Source organism: Acipenser ruthenus, chromosome 20 (assembly GCF_902713425.1).
Source record: "Acipenser ruthenus chromosome 20, fAciRut3.2 maternal haplotype, whole genome shotgun sequence".
In the NCBI taxonomy this organism is placed as follows: domain Eukaryota; kingdom Metazoa; phylum Chordata; class Actinopteri; order Acipenseriformes; family Acipenseridae; genus Acipenser; species Acipenser ruthenus.
Window position 1 is genome coordinate 1,866,150 of NC_081208.1, and position 24,296 is coordinate 1,890,445.

At 39.5% G+C, this 24,296-nt stretch overlaps 1 protein-coding gene across 3 annotated transcripts in view; it reads right to left on the minus strand.

Moving 5' to 3' along the window:
* LOC117426093 (1-phosphatidylinositol 4,5-bisphosphate phosphodiesterase eta-2-like) overlaps positions 1-24,296 on the minus strand; it is a 105,831-nt gene that overhangs the window by 62,954 nt on the left and 18,581 nt on the right. Inside the window, exon 1 of one of the 3 annotated variants that reach the window (XM_058993063.1) lies at positions 2,816-2,951. The exons of the other annotated variants lie outside the window; for them this stretch is intronic. Within the exon in view, the coding sequence (XP_058849046.1) occupies positions 2,816-2,861 (46 nt within the window). The 5' untranslated portion in view covers positions 2,862-2,951. Of the gene's footprint in view, positions 1-2,815; positions 2,952-24,296 lie in introns of those variants that run through there. 3 annotated transcript variants of the gene reach the window in all.

Sequence of the window (24,296 nt, forward strand, 5' to 3'; positions counted from 1 at the left end):
CTCCAGTACATAACGTAATAATATTGCTTCCCAGCCTTGTTTTTTTTTTTTTAAATCCCATTTTCGTCCCATTTTTCTTATGTTGACTAACCTGAGATAAAAGCATCCTAAAAGCAGTCCCTCATAGTGTGCACTTTATTTTCTCAGCTTAAAGAAAGCATTTATTATTGACAGTACAAAAAAGTTCTGCCGTGATCAATAATAGAGTAAAATAACAAGATGCTCGTTGCCTCGTTGAACAAGAAGGAGATAAAAAAAGACATTTTGTTTTTTCCTTTTATGCCGAACAGTACTGTACTAAACTAGACCAAGTATATCTCATGGAGGTAAGGGATCGAGGTAGTATCATGAAACGGGACACATCTCAGAACTTTAAGAAAGTTTAATTGCATTTTACAATTCTGGATCAATAACTGTTCATATCATCACGTGAGACATTATGAAAGTTTCCATTCGGGATATCTGACGAGACAAATTCACCTTTGAAAACTCATGTTCAGACAAAGACAGTCTGTCTTTTTGGGGATCTGTAAATCCTACTTGGTTAACAGTTAAAGAGACAAGAGTCTGTCCCTCAGTTCAACAGCTCCGTCTGAACTATAAACCAGTGGAAACAGCAGACGGCAAGTCCCTTCACCGCTGACTAGTAGAGTCACAGACAGATACATCAATAAAACCTTCCTGAAGCTTTTCCAGCTTCAGTAAGCCATACCCAGTCTTGTATACTAGAAGCTGACCTGTTTGCACCGGGGATCAATGCAAATCACTAAGATGGTCAAGGCAATATCCACACTTTCTAAAAACCGAGAGACAAAAATACAACTTTAAGCTAACCTAAATAGACAATCCCAGTACAGTATTTAATTCCCTGCATCATAATATATTGTGGAGCTACAACTACTGTACAAGAATGCCACTAAGCCTCATCCTGGGCCCATACAACAGTTGAATACTGCATTTTGCATTTACTCTCTAGGCTGGCTGTGCCTGTGTTATATTGCCTGATCCTTGTTAACTGAACACCTGTGAAAACAACATTCATTACATAATGGGTTAGATTAAATAATTCAGTCAGAAAAGAGTTTACAGCGACGTCATTCGGATACAAGTTAACAGACGCAATCAAAAAACACAAATCAGCTTATATAAGGCATGTACAGCCCTTTCTGCTCCATGTACAGTGGTAGCTGGAAACTGGCGAACTTGTTCACAGAATGACAGAGTGGCCTGAATTAACCTTCAAGCTGGGAGGTAGCTTAAAAAGAGTATATGGCAGGCCTATAAGAATGTAGTAGACTTGCAATTCAGTGTTCAATCAAAAATGATTGGGGGAACAATGCCACTTTAAACTGCTCAAAAAGCATGTCAGAAATTAGGTTTAGATTTAAAAAAAAGCACTTGTAAAGTCTTTTTCAAGCCAGAGCGTTGCTTCCTACTGTTTTCTAAGTGGATTTAAGAAGGTTTCATCTATAATTTAGTTGTGTTTCTGTCTCTACGATGCTGGGACAGCAACTAAAATAAAGCATAAAAGATGAAACTGCCCCATCAATCCTTCTCTTTGAATGCACATGGTTCATTTAAAAATCATACTGGCTCCAGTGTATCAAACTTATCTGCCTTTCATTTTCTGCGTATATTCTTTAGCTGGTCCTAGTATTCAACAGAGATGTCTGCTTGCTTGTGAATAACAGTTAAAACAGATAAACAAATATGAATTCTCCAGACAAGTAAGCAGTGCGCTGCGAAGACTCCCCTGTGTGGCTTAGGGAATGGTTGAAACACAAGTACACTTCCCTGGTGCCCTCGATAGAAATTGCAGGAGTATAATAGTTTAGGCTGACCTGAGCTTACTCTTCCCTTCAGTCTGCAGCTAGCATTTTAACCCCTTAACCTAGAACCGTTTTTGACATGATGAAGTTGCCTGTCCAGACAGCAATGCAATTCCATCTCCAGAGCCTGCTGAATCTACCAAGCAGTATACACTGGAGACCAATGAGCAGTATTAGAAAACATACTGAAAGTGTCAGAAATTCAAGAGCCTTTCAAGTCTGAGAAACTCGTCAATGTGCATTGTGCATCTGCGTACAGAATTGCATTGCTCGGTTGCTCGGTATATATTTATATTTTAGCCTCAATGGTAAGCAAATCAAGGATATACTCCATATATACCCAAATGACATCTTGGTTTATTGGAAAGGAAAGTTTCTAGACATTTACACAGTGAAAGGTTAATATTGCTTAAACAGTATCCCCATTGCTAGAAAGCAGTTACTCTGTTAAGGTACCAGCTTGCTAGATTAAGTAAGCCTTGTAAAAACAAGTTATATATACTTGCTGCTTTAAGAAAGACTCACTGCATATAACACTTTATTTATAGAAGAGAGTCATTGGTGTGATCAGAAATCAGCATGCTGTTATCTTTAATTAATTATTTCTCTTTCACAGCTATATGCAAATATAAGTGTCCCACCCTCTCTTTAATTAACTCCTATTTTTTGAAAGACTTACAATGCAGTCCCATAGGTGTCATACCTATCATTCAATGTAAAACATTCATTTATAGGAGCAGTAAAAACAAAATGACCAGCCTTGTTTTTTCATCCCATTTCTCTTAAGTTGACTGACCTGAGAAGTCTATTCAAAGAATAAAGCAGATCATGCACTTGACATTAACATCTATGCCTGAGAGGAAATTGTAAGAAGTAGCGTTGTACACAATATTGCCCTATTAGGGTCCTTTTGTTAACTAGCGGGAGTGCATTAACAGAAGAGTCACGCTGTTCTTTTTCAATGTAGAATTTGAAACAGATCTTACCTTTCTCTGGGCTGAGAAGCCTAATGTTACTTAAATCCTCCTCCATCTCCTAGTATAGAGCTGCCATGGTGCCACAGAAATAAAATCTAGTTACAGGCTTCTGGGAGCATCAAGGGATCCTCTTTTACACAGAAAAGAGAGAGAAGCGGAGTGCCTCAGGGGTGTCATCTCAGAGGTCTGTCTCTCCTCCTTGGCATGTCTCAGTGTGGGCATCGTCTTTTTGAAATCAGGTCTAGTGTTGGCTGGAGCAGTGCTCAGGTAGCAGACTGCACCGGAGAAGGCTCTCGGGTTTTATCAGTCGCTTGCAGTCCCTCATGCACGCTGCTGCCCCACACCACCTGGGGTAACGGGCTGTTAAAGGAACAGGGAAGATTGCACGGAGCAAGCAGCTGCTGTGATTTACTGTGAGTGTGCACTGTGCAGTACCGCACACAGCGTTGATGCACACTGTATAATTTAGAAACACACTGTTTGAAAGACAGACAGTTCTTAGTGCATCTTCAGCATTTAGGAGAACAACTGGGGCATAGCATTCAGTGAAGCTAAATGGGAAATGAATGTGGATGCTGTTAGATAAAGTAGGTGGTTAATGCACTTGGCTTTCATCTCTGGAGAATTATAAAGAAGAAATCTGTATATTAGTCTTAAGTTAAAACTAGCACACCTGCATTCTCAAAATTCAAAAAAGCATCGGATATTTATTTAATCTTTGAATGAATGCATTTATAATACAGAAGAATACAGTGCAATCTATAACTGCACAGTCCCCTGTTTTGAAGGAAGAGCATGGTTTTGTCAGGAAAAAAAGAAGGAAGGATAAACTAACACGTTTGAAAACAGATTTTGTAGGGTGAAAAAGGTTTTGATCTGAACGAAATCAGAACATTCTCAGGATCGCTGTCTGTCAAAAACAATTCATAAATCACAGCCCCCGAGCTCAGCACTACACAGAACTGAAAGCCCAGGGCTCTTCCAGTCTGAACAATTAAGACACTTTGAAATAAAGGGACCATTAATGAGAGATGCACAGAGAATGCAGCTGCGAGTGAAATACACTACAGACAGAAAGAACACTCTTTGAATCAAAGGCAAACACTAGCACCTAAAAGGGGATTTTAACCACATCTACTCTCTGAAAATGAAACGAGGACACTACAGGCAGCAAGGGCTGTGCAGGTTCCAACACATATCTGATCCCAAATCATTTCTTTAAGAAATACAGAGGAAGGGACTTTCCTCTGGTGGTCTTGAGGGAAATATGGGCACCATATTGCTCTGTAGTAAGACACATCACCTGACCTCAAAACAGCACACCTCAGAATGTATGAGAGCATCAGTTTCCATCTGCACTGCGATGCTTACACTCTACGGATAAACAGACAGACAAAGACCTTGTATAAAGAGGTAACCACAGATTAGTACCGCCCCGTGGTTTGAAGACTGTAATAATACTTTAATAAGACCAGTCATTATGTTAGCCATAAGATCCCACAGTCAGACAACACAGTGAAACACTAAGGGCTTAAAAAATGCAGATGTTCAAGTGGAAAAGAAATGAAAGGCTTCTTTCACACATATCCTGACTTTCATTTTCAAAGCCAGTTTGTGCACCTATTCATTTTTCTTAAAGCCGTTTCCGACCTGCTTTTAAGCTAAATTCAGGGCTGACTGTGGAATCCTAGATGATCCACGGTCTTTGGTTTCCTCATTTCAGAAAGTTGTGTGAATGTGACCTTTTCATTCTATTGGCTCCACAACCATACTGTAATATACTATACTATACTAAACTGTACTGTACTGTACTGTACTACAATGACGAATGTAAAGAAAGCTTTTGAAGCTATTGTCATTACACCCCAGAGAGGGGGAAGTGTAATATAATGATACTGCTATTGAGCTTTTGTTATTGCATGGTGACTCTGCAAAGGGTTAAACTAGTTTTGCTTTCAACGCGATGCTGTTATGTTTGCAAGGAAAATGACATCTCCGTGGAGGTTTTTTGGTTCACTGGAGATGGGAAGTGATGAAAGCCTGGCCTGGCCGAGAGCCCAGGGAGAGAGGAGCAGCTCGTTTGGAAAAGCTAATTGCAAGCAGTGACCCCTAGAGGGCCTCAGCAGAGAAGCAAACGCCAAACTGCTTCCAATCCAGTATTTATAGCTACAACAAAGAGAGCAACACTGCTATAAATAGGCTCTGCTAATACAAAGGGGTTACAGTTAGAACGCAGAGTTTTATAGCTCACTGTAAGCATGTCCTTTTCTGACATTTATCTGCAATGTCTAAATTAAAATGTGCTACCGCTGTTCTGTTCGCTATTCAATACAAATGCTGCAGCAAACAGCTGCCTGTCAGCAACTCAGTGGATATATATATATATATATATATATATATACACACACACATATATATAACGCTTCTTTGCACATGTGATTGTTCCAATCCATGCTGCTTTTGACTACACCTGTTAGACCGCTGGCTCTAGCTCTGGGTAGATTGGCTTGGACAGACTGCAGTTTGTAGACATGGTATTTAAACAGGCAGGGTCCTGATCCCATTCCAACAGTGGCGCTTCCACATTCAGATACAACGTCAAATGCAATTTTCTTTCATATACTGTGTAGCACCGAAAGCCATTCGGCCACTAATTAGAAAATAACCTGCTTGGCGTTTACAACACTAAGGGGTCCCTGCAAGAGCTTAGTAGTGCCCGAGACAGATCCAGCTTCAGCCAGTAAATCGCTATAACTGGCACTTTTCCCATATGCAGTGAACTGGCTGCACTGATTGGGATGAGCACTGTGGCTGGGAACTGGATCTTTGTATATTATTAGATTTTTAATTAAAGTAATATTCATTTCCTAGGATTATGTTGCCTTTGGGATACTGTACACAAGCTGGTATCATTGGTTTTGGCTGTTTTTCTGCATTTAAAATTCAATCAGTAAAAAGACGTGTGAGTAAAAGCCATTATTATGTGTTTATTGTCTTCCCTGCTTGGCTTCTATAACTACTGCGATCGGCTGGTCTTGAAACATGTGCAGAACAACAGTGTCAGGTCAATGCAGTACTAGTGGGAGCCTTTGTGGTTCACAGCGGGACATAATGTCAATCTGATTTAAAGGAGGGAGGGCACTATTGTCCTGACGACGACCCCAGGGGAATGTAAACAAACTGGACGTCAACAAGGTCAGTTTTCTTTCCCAAAAGGCTAAATGGAAGAATATAGAAAGCAATAACATGATTGCCCCACAAATTAACAGTATACAGCATTTGAACTGTATGCTTCTCAATGCTGAATCTTATTTAGACTGCATGTTCCTGTGTTGTACTGAACACTAACCAACCAAAGTCATTTTACAGAACAGCGCAAGATTCACATTGACCCTCCCCCCTGTTTATTTTAGTTCCCAGCTCCCCTAGCAGAAGACATTAAAAAGCTGCGGCATTGCTTTTCTCCTCTGGTGATAATTCTGCTTTATTAAAGCTGCATAGTGCAGGCGAGAGCTTGCAGGATTTTGACAACAGGCAGGAGAGATGGACTCCTCGCAGCGCAGTGCAACAAAGCCCTTGTCCTGAACTTTCAAAGGTCTCAACTCTGACACAGCTTCCCCTTCCCAAGTTCCCTAGGCTCTGTCAACCCAAGCAGTAGCTGTTAACCTGCAGCATCTACTGTACGACATACACAGAATAAATTTACTGAGAAACTGGGTTTTATTTGGATTCAGACCAGTCAGCCGATAACTGATCGATAGAAAAATTGGCAGGGAAAGGCAAAACAATCAATAAAGAATGGCCCAGTTTAAACGTGCAACCAGAGTCAAATGATTAGAGATAATAATAATAATAATAATAATAATAATAATAATAATAATAATAATAATAATAATAATAATAATAATAATACGTATCCAAGTAACAAAATGAATACATCGAGTATATGGAAAATACAGAATTCTATCATTCTATCCCATAGACTGAGCACAGTGACCCAGACAACGCTAATGATGTAATAAAGTATTTTTTCTCCTGGGCGTGGCTACAAAATGAAGAGGGTCCTTCTATTTGATACATTGCCCCCTGGTCCCTAAAGGTTAATAACTTGAGCTCTGAATTATAAGGATTATCAACTCTGCCGTCACACACTGTTACCCTCATCACAGCACCCCACCTGAGCCTCCATCTGTCCCCCTAGACAGATAATACAGAGAGCATGTAATGTATGTATTTAAATGTGCTTTATTTTGCTCTTATCTGCCACCTATTTTACTGCATTTAATCCTGTACTTCAGAATACTGTAATCTGCCAAGTGTTTAACCTGTAGTATTTTGTATTTAATCATATCCTGATGTAACTATCACTATTATCTGCTGTATTATTGAATTGTGGTTTGTCACACTTGTACTTTGCTTGAACAAAAGTTATTGTATTTCTTGCTCTTATTGTATTACTTGTATTGTAACACTTGAAATGTATTTGCTTATGATTGTAAGTCGCCCTGGATAAGGGCGTCTGCTAAGAAATAAATAATAATAATAATAATAATAATAATAATAATAATAATAATAATAATAATAATAATGTATCTCTCTCTCTCTCTCTCTCTCTCTCTCTCTCTCTCTCTCTCGTCCAGCATGGTGCAGTCTTAAAGCTCTACAGCAATCTCACTGACTGTGCTTCTGACTAATCTCCCACGGACCTCATTCCACATTCATCCCACCTGCTGAAAACACTGCAATTCACCCCTCGAAGGACCAGTAAAATCAACTCACACAAGGTACATAATCCCTTTCAATATTCCTCAGCCGAGGCAGGAATGAGGCGAAATGTCATTATTTAGCTCTGTAGACAAGGAACCCGCACACAAAAGAATCTGAAACTGAAGAGCTTCATCAGAATGAGGGAGGGCTTCGTGTGGAGCTTGTTGTTTTATTGCTCTTTTGACTGTATGGGGGGGTGGGGTGGGGTGGGGGGGGGGGGGGGGGGGGGGTGTTATGAGACATAAAACTGAATTACTAGAGACACTGTGCATGCCCGCTTCTGCTCCATTTCCATGTTACCAGGACTGATTTGAAAGCAATTTGAAATCAAACCGCATTTATTTCCATTTGTAGCAGAACAAAATTTCAATTGGGACCACTACTAATCGCTTTGATGGAAGGCCCAGAGAGATTGAAAACATGCGAGTCATTGGAAAAACTGAGTTATTGGGAAGCCAGTTTTCTTCTGGGAATTTTACAAGCCTCAATCTTTGTCACTCGGTAACCAATTTCTGCTTCGTGTGGCTTATTGCAGTTTGTACGTGGCTATCTGGAAGGAGCAATCAGTAAATGTTGTTCCTTAGTAGCTCTTACCGTGATGTTTGTGTCTTTTATATAGGAAAATGAGAGACCAGGTAAATAATGATGTTATTAAGCAATAGTTCTTACTGTCTTTGAAAATGTTGACTGGCTTCTAGGGTGAGGGTTAGGGTGAGGGTGAGGGGTAGCTGTTGTCACTTATGATGTATACATTACAGTTGCCCACAGGCGCTAGCTTCTTGGTCTATGTTCTGTACACTGAGATGATCAGGCAATCAAAAATGATCCTCTGGTTCTTTCCCTAAAGGAAGGCACTTATCAATCATAACAGAACACCAGGGACCTTTTCCGATGACTAAGAAGCATTTCATTTTCTTATAACATTGTGTCCGGTGTCAATGCTGCGGAGTGCAGTGATATTTGCTTGGGGGGGTGGGGGCACGGTCACATGCAGACAGACGAGGAGCGCTCAGCGGTATGGAGATATGATTCACTGATTCAGCAGAAGCCAAATACATACTCTATTCGTGTTTGAAGGTTACATTTCATTAAGGAGAGCTATACTGTATTTAATTGCAGGTCCTCTCAGAAAGTCCAGGTCTGTGGACTGGGTTCCATACCAGGGTTTCATCGCTAGCACTGTTTGTTTTAAACCCTGTTGAATTCTGGTGGAACCAATTACAGGAGCAATCTAGACAAAAAGAAAATCAATATCCGTTCAATTGGAAGGAGCACTGGAGTATGGGACTACAAAGCAATAGAACCCGTATTACTATTCAGAAGATAATGTTTTATGTAGGGAATGTCACGTTGTATGGTATCGGACAAAGTCTATAATCCAGCCAATGAATGTCTGGACAGTGGTCAATATAAAATCTATTAAAAACAACTGCATTTCAACGCATTCTTGTATTTGTACTTTTTGAAGAGCAAATACAGTAGACAGGTGGGCAGCAGTGTGGAGTAGTGGTTAGGGCTCTGGACTCTTGACCGGAGGGTTGTGGGTTCATTCCCAGGTGGGGGACACTGCTGCTGTACCCTTGAGCAAGGTACTTTACCTAGATTGCTCCAGTAAAAACCCAACTGTATAAATGGGTAATTGTATGTAAAAAATAATGTAATAGTATGTAAAAATAATGTGATATCTTGTAACAATTGTAAGTCGCCCTGGATAAGGACGTCTGCTAAGAAATAAATAATAATAATAATAATAATAATAATAATAATAATAATAATAATAATAATAATAATAATAATAATAATAATAATAATAATAATGGACGCCAACATCATTCAATGCGCCTGGATATAAAGATAAGTAGCATAAGACACTGAAAAGAATTCATTCACATCTTGCTCTTTCTACAATAGATAGCATTCCAATGAATAAATACATGCATACCAGTGTACTTTTATTATCTTCAGCAGTATATACTGTATTCAGAGAAACCCTTCAGTGAGTTAATATAACATATGCAGTACCAGGATATCAAAATACCAATTATGTTTTTTAAAGAAAGCACCAATTTCCTGCACTTGAACCTTGTCATGTGGGAATTGCAACGAGGCAATGTGAAATCGCTATGCTAACATAATTAAAAGCCACACTCTATTCTGCACACTGCATGTTCACTCGCCACTGTTTCCTATGGGACCTTGCACAGGATATTGAAGAGGTCAGGCCTGCATTCAAATAAACTGCACCCCCTAGCGAAAGACTATGGAACTGTTGAGCTGGAGTTGTGGTTTAAGCTTTTGCGTTTACCAAATAACTAACAGCTAACGGCCCTTGGCCTTATTTATGACCCCGGCAATCACGTGACATACACGTTTCTCATATAGAATTGCCTCATCATGTTTCTACTTTATTTAGGAGGACCGCGCTTTGTAAACCTTGTTACAAATATACAATCTGTCTACTGTGCATTAGAAAATCTACCAATGTTTCGGTATGTTTAACTTGCCTTTGTCAAGGGAAAGTATATGTATATATAAAATGAGATATGGCTTCAACAAACCAAGCTATCTCAATGTACATTGCGTCTCCATTTACCAGCTATAAACATTTTATATTAACTTCGTCAGACAAGTTGTTTCCAGTTAAATGCTTTTTTTTATAGCGAGATGCTGGATTTGTTCCCTGAGGAGGTATAATGGCACTTCAAGAGATTGTACAGAGCAAGAGCAGAGCTGTGCATCAGAAACACTGCGATAAATCTCTCTATTACCTTGTTAAAATAATGTGAAGATTATGCAATGGGGAGGAAAAAACACACACAGAGACAGATATTAAAATATACCATTGAAAGCAAGGAGAAGCATTTCGACTGCATGAAAACTGCCGTCGCTGCAAAACTATAATGCAAGCCTCTCTCCAAAGACTATCACAGCTTTCCATAGGGAAGCAGCCCAATCTAGTCCTGGATAAACACTGCATTCTTGATTACTATGTGCCACCCTTATCATATTCAACACTGTAGTGGGACTACATGGGCAATGCTTCTGCACTAAGGGGCAGCTACAATGCAATGAGCCATTGGCAGGCTGGCAAGGCTGACGTTTTCATATTTTACACCAATAGTATCTCAATAGTATGGATCCACTGAAGCATGACATCACATCATTACTAGTGTCAGAACATGCCAGTTTTACAAATAATATGATTTTAAGAATATCAAGGTTGATAGCGCCTGGATTTCAGTCAAGTCAAGTCAAGATAAAGGATATCTGGAGAAATACTGAAATGCTGTGCTGGAATGGGGTTAAACATGTTTCTAAATGCACAATTCTTATACTACTTAACCCATTAAGTGCCATTGTCCTCATTTGAGAACAGGCTACTTTGTAATTTTTTGGAGCATTTTTAACAGCTTTATTTACAGTATATCCATTGGCTGCAATTGGTACATTTTTATTAACTAGAAATAATTAGAATCGCAAATTGAAATATTAATTAGAAATATTTATTAGCCTCTAGTACTTCAGGTATTAACAACTCAGGAAGTCCATACATTAACAAGTACAAACTCAATTCTTTATTGTTCACTTTAGGACCAAACTCACTGGAGCAAAGTGATAAAGAAAGATTTAGATTGGGTAAAATGACCACATCTGACGAGGCTATTAAGCTAAGGGAACATGAAGCCAGATTTCAGGCCACTGCATGGCACACCAGGGGAGAACGGGGTTTGATACAGCAAAGTTGCCTCAAACCAGATTTCAAGCCACTGTTCCTGAAAAAGGGCTTCACGTTCCCTCAGCTTTAGTTTCAGTATATACTCAAGCAGGTTTCCTAAAGGAATATTGCACACCAACCTCAGCACCTTTAAAATGCCCAGCAGACACCCCATCCAGACCTGTTTGCTCACCTGTCTCACTGGAGACCAGCTGCCTTCGAGCTGCCTAATTGTACCAGGCAGGTCTGGGCTGTCAGTCCCCTTTGTATCACTTATGTGTCAGATAATTGTAATTGGCGTCCATTGGAGAAGAGTGGAATCAGCTTTGGAGGTTGTCCAAGGTTCAGAGCGTTTTACAATATAACTTTTGATTAATGGAAGCTTTTTTCTCGGCAAGACATTGAATAATAGCAGTCGTTAATGTGAGAGATGAGAGCGAGAGATAGATATTGAGGAAAAAAAGAATACTGAATTATATATTCTATAGGACCCTGCAAGATCAAAGCTGTCATATCTTTAGGAATAAATGTTACCCCATTTATGTATATACAATATATCCCTTTTCATGTTATAGTGTTTGCAATTATTGAATTAATTATCATGTATTATCATTTTTCATACAAATCTGTCTTTAACTAAGCTTGCTTGTCTGTAGAATCCTAATCTTAAGGGATCTTTCAACCTTGCCAGTCCCACCAACTCTACATTTATGGGTAACACTTTACATTGAGCATCTCTAATTACTGTGTATTTACATAGTAGTTACTTAGTAAATACATGTGTACCTACACATAATTACAAGGTTAGTATGCATAGTTTCCGAAGTTATGCACATACTTAATGTAAAGTACATTTATAGGTTCTAGATTCTGGGTTGTAGACAGCCATTTTAGGCATGCCATAAGTTGCTACCAGAAAATTGTACTACCTTTTTAGAACAAGCTTACAGCACAGGAACTAATGTATATCAATTGATGCTGTTTGAAGTCAAAGCAATGGAGCGCTCTATCTTTGTCACCTACACCTAAGATCCCCTGCCTCGCCAATCCATCAGTCCCGTTTCATCCCTTCCCAAATCTGTATTTTCCACCAAATTGGGTTTTTTATTACTCTTGGCAGATAAAAAAAAAGTAATGATGAATGCAGCCCTCTGAAGAACATCATTTAGAAATTCTTTGGTATCTAGGAACATACAGCCCCCTCCTTTCTCCTGATACTATAGCAGAACGGAATGGGCTTCGTTAATCAGTGTCCAAAGCTATTGAGGAGGCTGTGTGGTCCAGTGGTTAAAGAAAAGGGCTTGTAACCAGGAGGTCCCCGGTTCAAATCCCACCTCAGCCACTGACTCATTGTGTGACCCTGCACAAGTCACTTAACCTCCTTGTGCTCCGTCTTTCGGGTGAGATGTAATTGTAAGTGACTCTGCAGCTGATGCATAGTTCACACATCCTAGTCTCTGTAAGTCGCCTTGGATAAAGGCCTCTGCTAAATAAACAAATAATAATAATATATAATAATATTGGCTTGCTAGAGCATCAAGTGTTCAGTCATCTGTTTCTCTACAGCAATAAGCAGTTTTCTTTCTCCATCCGTTAACTCTTAGTTTGCACATTCACTCACGCTCTGCTTTAGATTCAATATGTAGATTAAATACGTTAGGACTTGGTGGCAAGTATAGTTGAATGAATAATGCAGAACGATGCTGGATAAAAAGACCTGTGAAAGTCTGTGGGTCTATGCCTGCAGGGTGTGCAGTTCATTCATATTCTGGTGTTTTTTTTTTTCATAGGCAACACCTTACAGAATAAAATGTCATTGGAATACAGAAGAACCATGAGCAGACCACAGAACTGCAGCGAATGCCAAAACAGTAGATTTAGAACTAAGATTTTGGGCAGTTGAATTGAATTGACATGGGTTGACGTTCATGTGGTAGGGGGTAGCATCCTAATGGGTTTAAATTGTCCTAGGAAGTGAACAGCGAGACACTTCCAGAATGTAAGACAAGCAAACTGAGAACTTTGGTTAAACTAGGGTGATTTTTTTTTTTAATGAAGCACATAAAGCACTTTCATTAAAATATATTACCGATCCAGTTTTTTTTTTAATGAAGCTGAGTTTGTACCATCTGCAGTGTATATGCCTTTAATTGTGCCCTACATTTTTTATGAATGAGTCACATTACAATTTATGGATTATGCATAATGGAGAGAAGATCAGATCACACTGGGGAGCAAATAATTTTTTTAGTATCTGCCTGCTGTTTATTATTATTAGGCAGTGTACAAAGTTCTACATGACTCTCATAGCCATGTACAGTCCACCTCCCGAAGTCACACAGGATGTTCATTAACACAGTGCAGTGATTTATGTGTGCTGCACTTTCCAAAAATAGACATTGGAGCGTCCGCAGCGAAAATTTCATTTGGGATGAAAAAGGTGGCAAGCTTTGCATAATTCTGAAGGTTGTCTAAAGCAGGCATTTGGGGAGGGGGCATTCTTAATAATGTGCCAACCACGATAAAGAAAGAAACCCAAACTAGAGATGTGGTCATAAAACAATATGGCATAGCTAGATGACAAGGGGGTGGAATGGATTCAAGCACTTGCAATTACTTTTCAGGTGAAACGAGTCTGTGTTCTTCGCAGCTCACATAATGAAACATATTACAAGCTCCCCCTTACAAACCAGCACTCATTCGGCACCGTTGCCAGCTTAATCTCGGAAAAAGTGCCCAAGGAGACTGAACTGTTCCTTCACCCCCGCCCCAAAAAAACCCCGCCCCCTAAGAGAACTATGTGTGCAAATTCTTGACCTGGGTTTCAAATTATCCATAACTATTAAACACACAGTAGTATTTCTGTATTGGAAATTAGCCTCTTTAGGGTTTCTGTATTGGAAGTTTATCTTTGAAAAATACTCTGGAATCATTAATGCCCACAATGCGATAGGACTTGATTTAACATCTCACACACAATATTTGCAATATTAAAGAGGTTACCATGACAACCCTACCAACCAAAAATATTTGGCAAATTGAAGCAACACAGGCCTATTCTGGAAAGCATTAAAAAGGAGGGGGGGAGGATTGCTAAGGCACATACCGGCATTGCTCATTTCCTTAAAATCCTGTGCATTTACTCTGTGGCTATCCCTCACCGAATGTTTAAAACAGGAGAGAGAGAGAGAGAGAGAGAGAGAGAGAGAGAGAGAGAGAGAGAGAGAGAGAGAGAGAGAGAGAGAGAGAGAGATATCAAACTGCGCTAGCGGTGTCATTATCCTTTTCTACTGGGATTGTGGCTCTCCACCAGATAGGTTTCAAGACTTCTATGCTCCTCTCTCTCTCTCTCTCTCTCTCTCTCTCTCTCTCTCTCTCTCTCTCTTTCTCTCTCTCTCTCTCTTTCTCTCTCGTGTGTTTATGGACACTGCAGAGTACAGAAAAGCCTCCCAGCACAATAGTGGAAGTCTTTGTGACATCAATTGTTCTTTAGATCAGCATACAGCGCTATAAAGCTAAAATTGAATAAACATCTGAGTGCAGATAGAACACGTCAGAATGCTAAAGTTATTCCTGCTGGATGCATCTGTATTATACAAACTCTCTTATTCGTCTGCTGTATCTGCATCTTTTTCTACCATCATCTTTTTGCATTGGTACTTGGATGAGACCTAAGGTCATGTTTTGTGAGAGAGCAATATATCATTTCAACTGTATAAAACCAGCAAAATCACTCCATCCTGTCATTTTCATTTCAATATATGTTTATTTAGCAGATGCCTTTATCCAAGGCGACTTAGAGACTAGGGTGTGTGAACTATGCATCAGCTGCAGAGTCACTTAGAACAACATCTCACCCAAAAGACGGAGCACAAGGAGGTTAAGTGATGTGCTCAGGGTCACACAGTGAGTGAGCCGGGATTTGAACCGGGGACCTCATGGTTACAAGCTCCTTTCTTTAACCACTGGACCACACATCCTCCTTTTTGCTTTAGTTAGAGATGGGACAAGGGATTGCAATAAAGCGATAATCTCTTCTCGAACTATTTCAGCAAAATAAATCTGATAAGCAACTGACGGGTAACTGGTTTCTACTTCATAATGAACTTGTTTTTTTAAGAGCAATACACTGTCCATTACAAAAGCTTTGTCTGTATTGCATGACATTACAATACTCTAAAATGCATGGGTCCACACATAGAAAAACCATGTACTTACCAGTGCGTTAATGCTTTATGAATAAAGCTATTCATCTGTGAAACCTTTCCAATATGATTTACAGACCATACTCTCTCCCTTTCTGTCCCACTGCAATAATGAGATACCCACTGCTGACAAAATAAACAAGATTGATTTTCAGTAGACTCCTCAGTAAAGGATATGCAGGCATCCTGAACTCAGCCCTCTTTTTTAATATGTGTTGGTTTGATTAGTGCATTAAGGTGCCTATCGGGCACGGAGGCAATTACAAGCTTTTTGAAAATACTGCACTTACATTTTTTATTTATGCTTCAGAATTTGGAAATAACCCCCGGGGACTGAAAATTGAAATGAATAAGTTGAGCGTGCCCTTAGCTTATGGATCTTTAATGGACGTGCAATGGCAACACAGTGGCTCGTTTATTTGTGTTTATGAACTTGTGTAACTGGAAAAACCAGAACTAACAGTTTGTAAAAATTGTAATGTCTCCACTTGGCTGGTTATGCCTTTAAACAGGTGTGCTCTTGAGTTCTTTCATTCCTTCTAAATCCATCAGCTCAAAGCAGTGAATGAGCTTGCAGTGATGTGATCAGAAAGCAGGTGCATCTTCTGAGGTGAGCCGTATATTCTTAGATAAAGCTAAAGAAACAGCAGCTGCTGTCTTGCTAAAGGTTTGGGATTCTCAGTCTCACAATTAAACAGCTGGAGACAGGCAATCCAGTTGCACTTTTCCATTATGGTTGCATAGATTTCAGTTCGGAAAGCAGTCCAGTATCTCATAGCAAAAATGAGAGAGCGGATTTGGAATTGATTTGGTTTTGTCTCAATACAGTTTCTAGTATCTGTTGCACACAAGCAGCGTGTTTAACTGTGCATGTGATTTACTTTAGTTGCTAAAATGCCAGAGAGGGTTTCTTTTAATGGTTTAAATACAGTCAGTATTTCATAATAGCAATAAAATAAAACCAGAAATGTCCAAGTCTTTTTCATATCTGTATACAGGATGTTGTTAATAATGATCACACCTTGTTCTGCAATCCACATCCTCTGTTGACACTTTGTGGAGCCTCACCCGAACACCTTGTTGCCAGCAATATCGTCAGAGCAGCTATGCTTTCTTCAATGAAAGCTGTCAAGTTTATCACAGTCGTGATGCCTTTTTTTTCCATTACTGGCTTGATGGCATAGCGAGGAGGGTGTGAGTAAAAACAGGCAGTGTGAATCAGCGTATCTGTGGCTGAGAATGAAATCGAAAAGAAGGGCTGTGATCTGGGGATGACAGGTTATAGGGACGTCTTGGTCTGCAAACCCTTTCTGATTGCTAGACACGCTGTGTGTTCTGTATCGCTGTGTTTTCCTGTTTTGTGTGGCAATTGTTCTCCAAAAGGGTTTATCTACACATCAATAGGAAATCAGTTACAATCACAGTGCAATGTAATTCAAATACACACTGTTTTATTTTACTTTAATGGAGATGTACAGTACGTGTCTTAATAACCAGGTAAGGTTTGGAAGCTGTTATTGTGTAATTGTTGGCTATTCTACAGGGCATATCTCATGTTCACACACAAGAACTGCATTAATAATGATAACCTGATAGAAGTAATTCTCTGAATCAGTATTTGTGATGTGTGATGTATAAATAAATTCAGGGTGGCTCCAATTATAATATTTGCTATGGAGCGGAAAATTCACCTAGAGTGGAAAATACAGACCCATGTTTCTTGTGCCCTAAGGTTTGTTTGATACATACATTCAAATTGTAATTAAACAGCTGAATAAAAAGCCTTAAAGGATATGCCTGTTTCAGCTGGCAGGGATTAATAGAATTAGACATAGAGGACAGCTCTGAGGATTTTTGAAATATGAAATCAATATAACCAGCTTTAACACAAAGCTCACTGGGTTTGCATGCAAAATGCAGGGCTAAAACATCACTTCAAGCTTCAGGCTCTTTGCAGTGTGTTGCACAATTATATAACAAAACCAAACGCGTCACATTCCCCATTCAAACGGCGATGATTTGACAATGAAGCGTGCCATTTAACTTGTCATGAAAGACACCTTTGTTGTCAAGCTTTACCTCAAAATTATACAGGATTTCTGGCTTTTTACACTGTGTTTTTTGAATAGCCCCTCTTTCAGAGTACACTGACAGGTTAATTGTGCTTACAGTGCACAACAAACTTCAGCTAGCTTCTGCCTAACTTTCCCTCTAATCCCAGAGCTATTAACCCAGAACCCTGCAAAATCATCACGAGAAATCAAGGGACATTATTAAACAGTGCTGTAAAAAAAAAATTTAAAATCGAAAGGCAAGACTAATCACCAGTCTTAAAATAAGGAGGAGCTGGTGAACTTGAAGAACCCCTTCATGCAGCCTTTCTGGTTATTCAAATAAATGACAGCAGCTTCCTAGAGTGTGCAGTGTGTTGAATGAGCAAGTAATTGAATAACTAATGAAGACTGACCGATTTGTTTGGCTCAGCTGAATACCCAAATGAGTGGTCTGCGGGCTAATCAATTAACATTTTTGTTTGCAGCTTCAAGTCTTTTCCTGTTCATGTTGCTAATCAGGAATTATACAGAAACGCTGTGTGATTATAGGACACCAGTACCGCCATGGTTGATCAAACATTCCTTGTACCTGTTAAAATTAGCCCCCTTGAATTAGAATTGAAAATAGAATTATTGCAGACTTGCATGTTTTTAATGGTGTAGTTTACACCATTGAAGAAGGTGGAATCTTAATCCTGAGACCAAAATGACATCAATAAATCAGTAAGTTGTGGGTTCATTCAAGTTTCTATTCAGAAGCAGCAGCATCAGCAGACTAAAGCAACATAAATATGAACAAATATTTCACAGTGGTCCTGATATGGTAGTGCAATTTACTGGTCTTGATCAGTACAGCAATAGACTGCTAGTGTGCATTGGTTCATGCCATTGTGATACCACTGATATATCAAAATATAATAATGTTACCACTGTGGCACATTGCTTCAGCTGTCCTTTACTATCATTGCCATTTCACATTGTAGTACCATTGCATCCTTGTTTAGAATAATTTAGTACAGACTGTCCCTGCAGAGACGCACAGAAGAGACAACACCAAGAGAACAACAGTGATTTCGCTCCGTGGTCCAGTGATCACACATTTCAGTCCTGCTGTAATAGGAAAATAAATGATATCCTGGAGCTATCATAATCGAAACCAGGCTTGTTAAAGTGAAGGAAAAGAATACGCTTCATCGGTAACCTAAGGAAAAAGTAAATTCTATTAGGTTATTGGGTTGAAAAGAAATTGCCTGTGGGGGAGATATTATCCCCTTTCTGTTTTCCTAACTCTTTATTTCACACTCATTTCATTGCAACTGAATAACTGCTGGCCTTTGGGTATGATACCATCTCTTGCTATGTAACATTCCACAAAGGGCAACTGCGAATCAAAACACAAGCTTCATTTACAGTTTGCTATCATGTCATATCCGGGGCAGATGGGAAACAAAAATGTATTAATGTGTGATCTGGTACATCATCAGTATTTTAATAGTAAGGTCATTTCGTTATTCAAGTACTCAGCAGGGTGAGGTCTGGTATGCAACTCAAGGGATTTCATTTTACCAGACAAGTTTATGATTTTTTTCGGCTTGTGAAAATAAAAGGGGATTTCACCCGATCGTCTGGATAATTTAATTTCAGCTTGGTTATTTTAACTGGACCTTGACTTTACTTTTACAACCTATGCATGCATATCAGGCAGCCAAAACTGCTCTGTCTGCCTTTTGCAAAGTCTTTCTAAGAACAGAGAGCCGGATAAAGGTCTCGGTTTCTTGTATCATTGATCCTTCAAGAAAAATGATAACAAAAATCATTAGTTAACATGATTAAGCTTGTGGAGCCACAGTAAAAGAACGTCCTTTGTTTGAGCCTATACTATATTATCACAGTAAAAATGCATCTTCACTCCCAATCTTGAGTAGACATCAGTGACTTTAAATCAATCAATTCAAAAAAGGCAGCCAGCTGTAAAATTAAATGAAAAAAAAAATATGGAATGTAAATCTGCTACGCAAAGCCCTGCTTTAAAACTTTCTCAGATAGATACACTCCATTTTCCAAGCTGTCTTTTATGACACCATGAAATCAACCCTAGTGCCCTCACACATTATGCTGAGCAATAGCATTTCAAGGATCTGCAATAACTTTTACCAGTGTGTGACACTAATACTCTGCACCATGTTGTGTTCAGGGAGCTATACGAGTTTGTCTTTTTAACAGCCACATTAACTCATGTTTAGAGGCATGCCACTTCCAGATGGTGTTTAAAATTTCAGACTTATTTGTTCTAACAACATTATTTGGAGAATGCAGGCACTTATACTTCTGCGTAATAGCAATGCCCTCTAAGCTTGACAGTGAAACACAATTATAGCATCTAATAACTGAAGCACGTTAGCAAGCCAGAGCCCATTGCCTGGACAGTGAATAACAAGCTTGTTCCTCTCAGTTAAAAACAAGTCCAAGAGCTAAGCCCTTGTTACGCACCAGAGCTCTCCATCTGATCTGGATGTAATGTGCTGTAATCCAATCAAGCCACTGTTAATCTCCCTCACTATGGGGTCTCCCTCACTATGGGGTCTGATCTGTCACTGCATGGCATGTAGAAAAGAAAAAAAAAAGCAATCATTATCAGCAATTGGATAGGAGGGGGAATTAATACTGGCTTAACCATGAAAAGATGCAGTCCCCCTAAAACCTTGCAATGTCTTTTCATAACTACAACGCAGGCATGCCGCTGATAAATTGATGGTATAATGACTCTAGACAACTGCTCATTATTCACGTTAATGTTTTTCTTTATAAAGAAAGATATCATTTTTTTTGCACGTCAATTATTTAAATAAAATGTTGCTTCTAACAAGGCATTACAGTACAGTGCAGGATCTGCCTTCTGCAATTATAGTTTAAACAAGTCTTTTGTCTAGAAGAGATTGATCAATAAATAATGCAAGGGATATGTTTCTGTAAATTCTGATTGACCCCTTTAGTTTGTCATTGCTTAATCTTTTTTATTCAGTAATAAACAGCAGTCCTGAATTGTGCTGTGGTTTGAATAAAGTATAAAGTAATAAGGTAACATCAGGCATATAGCAGAGGAAATGAGGCAACGAGTCGGGCAGCACTGAACAGCACTACAGGGCACAATTAGAGCGCTATGCTGAAACAAGCATTAGACTGACACTTCCTAACTGCGCTGCAGATGAGAGCACTCAGAACAACAAGACAATGCAGACATCCAGCCATGTGCAGAATAGCAGAATCAACTCTGTCCTCTCCAGGACATTGTGAGGGGTGCAGCAGTGTAATCCACTGGACAAATCCACCGGCCACTGAGGGTTAGAAATCCACTGAGTTAAATGAAGAGTGTCCCAGCTCCCAGACGATCATGCACTACGAACTTCAACGAACATTGGGGCTTTGTAATGAGTGTTATCACTGAAAGCAATGGGTGACACTGAAACTGCACAGACATTGCATCTGTGTGACGTGGAGTCTGCATTTCAGATATGAGTATGCTTTGAGCATGTTGATAAATGTAAAACATAAATATGAATATTTAATATGAAATAACTTACTGTTTTATTTTTCAGTATACTGAATATGTTTCAACCTGTGAAGCTCACATAGGCTTACATTTACTGTATTAAACCAGTATATCATTTTAGTGGTTCGCTCAATGCATGAGGCATTTTAGAAGTTGTTTATGATGTCTAATTAAAGCACAAAGTGGTCTAACATTGTCACACATGAGGGCCTCTATATCACTGATTACCGAGCGAAAAGTGACATTTTCACACCCAGAGGTTTTTGTGCAAGGAGATATAAAAAAAAGATAGAAATGACAAATGAGAATGTGTTTTAAGAAATGTGCACACTACTGCAACTAGAGGGCGAATAATTGAATTCCTCAGTTGTGAATTCTGGCCTCAGGCTGCTTCTCTGCACAGTGTCACTGTACTGTGAGCTTCACTGATGTGCAGCTTATCTGGCTCTGTAGGTAAGGCTTTCAGAGCCCACATCTGCAGCCCTCAAGCTGTTGGCTGATGTCATAGGAAAAAAAAACCATCCACCAATTTTAATATCTTAATGAAGAAACCTGCCATGCCCACGGCTTTTACAGTAAACAAAAGACATTCATGTTTTAAACATGCGTCCTTAAAAGACTGATCGCAAGAATATATAATGGGGTGCTCCTGAACCTCTGGGTATACAGGTATCTAAAGGCATTGATAATTAGTCACAGTTGCTGTAGTAGCATATGTTACCTGCCAAGGTTATACTTAAAAGTACAATAGGTATTGTAACAGGAGACTATTTTCAATGTAGTGCCTGAATTGATAAACAGCAGTAAAGATGTCAGACCTAACATGCTCAGAGTCTGTGTGTGTCGTTTAAGAAACAGGCTAGGTTTCGTCCCCCATACTCTTACTAGCCTTCATGTAAATACACAGTAATTAGAGACACTTAATGTAAAGTGTTACCAAGATTTCACTCAGCACCGTGGACAGCGAAAGAGAAGCTAACTAGCAGATTTAAAGCATCATCCCCAGTTCATCTGAAGAGTGGTATTTGGGATAAGGAAAAATGAAAAACAAGGGCTCAGATGCAGTTTTTGCTACTCTTATTGGAAGTTAGATAAAGAACCATCAACACCTTCAACACTGCCGACTAGAGTATAGAGCTGCAGTAATTACTGGGGCATAATTAACATCATGTAGTTATATAACCCAGAGCTGCTTCGAGGTCCCCGGTGGTCTGTGATAACCTCTGGAGAATTGAGCATCGCTGTGCAGCTGATTCTAGAAAATGGGTTAACGTTCCCTGAATGCTCGGGTGTGTTTAAAATACCATTTGCATTCAAGGTTTATTTTTTTACAGGATCATCTTCCTTATACCCAGCACTGTTTACAATCCCGTTATTTATTGATTTTTTTTTTTTTACAGATGTTTCTTGTTGTGACGCACCCTGAGTTTGAAAGAAGAAAAGTGTACTGCACAAACATCAACACCAGTTCTGTGTACTAAATAATGAACAAGCCAGACCCTTGCAAAACCCTTGGCTGTTTACCTCCATCTGTTCCATTATTTATAGTGATGCCCTTTCCAGCTATGCCTGGCAGTCCTTTATTATAATGAAACGAAGCAGGTTTGCTTGGAGTAAAGTCACAAACCTACAGCACATTGATACGTGCGGGACTTTAACATCTTGCAATCTGCAATGACAGCAGCGGAGAATAATATACACATCCTGCTGATTGAAGCTGCTCTGAGCTACTGGAATGCAAGTGGACTGAACAATGACAAAGCATTTGACATTTCATCATCAATCCTGTATGAGAAATCACATAATCACCGTAGGTTCCAATGCATTGCGTGGGTCAGAACCGCAAACTGACATAAAAACCAGCAGACCCGACACAGTCATTGTGCAACCTGCAAAATGAAACGTATGTGTAAGATCACAGTCGAAGAAGAAAGTGAAAGAGTGCATGTGTTTCTATTCCAGCAAGACTCTACCAGGCTCGGGGGATTGGTTTGCTGAAGAAAGCAGTAGAAGCTCTGTCCTGTGAGTCTGTGTCCTGGGGGTCTCTGTAAGCGGTAATGGTTACCAAGGGGCTCGCAGCAGGCAATTTAGTTACAATGTGGCCATGCAAGGGTGCCACAGTGGGACAGCTCTGGGGCTGAACCAATCACGAGATGAGCCCAGAATTATGGAAGGGAGTATTTGTTCTGTGGAGAAACAATGCGTCTTAACTTGAGTGAAGATTCACAATTAACACACCCACCTTAAAGAAATGTTTGATACCGAAATCTATTGCGGATATTAAAAACAAAATATGCTGCTGTGTGTGTTACAGCCTCCCCCTTTAAAGGTGTTATTGCTTACCGTCCAATTGGATTTTCACCCAACACCTTGGGAACGCCTAGGAATCACCTACTGCATTGCAATTGTAATATTTTAACATATTCTTTATAGCAATCAAATCTAGATTTCATGGGCACCCCTAACCTACGCAAATAAGCATGATGCTTTTGCAACAGTAGTGTGCGTCTGTCTTTAATAAGAGTGCCAGAAGTCAAGCTATTTACATGTTTTGCTATAATTACCAGGAGCTTATTATAATGAAGGTGATTTCATGTAGCTCAATACACAACTAAGTATCAAAAATGAGTTTGGAGTGTCCAATTTCAGATCTGTTTAATGATGTGCTGGAAATAACTGTCAATATAACACACTTCAAACTTGCTATCTGCAAAGGGGCGATCGATTCCTCAAAGAAAATCCTCCCCTTATCGAAAGAGCACTGGGTACGTTTAATATATAATATGGCAGTGGGCCCATTCAGTAACACAGAGAGAGGGAGAGGGACTGATAGGAGATCAATAAAGAAGATTGAAATCTATAATAATATTGGTGAACCAGATCAGGGGGGGGAAACTGAACAGGTCTGACCAACAGACACAAAAATAAATGTAGACAGGGATGTACTTTAAGTAACAACACTTGTCTCTTTACTGGGAAATCACCCTGAATTGCATCCATTACCTATGCATGGTTATCCCAGTATTACTATAGACCCAGTTTTCACTAGACCAAACTAAACTAAACTGTGAACTGGGGCCCACAAAAACCTGGCGCCAGCCCTGTGTACACCTAAAAATAAGTGATTGATGCAATCCAGGCAAATTAGCTGATGGTGTAAAATGTTTCGGCTATGGCTTATCTCAGTGGGATACTGGTT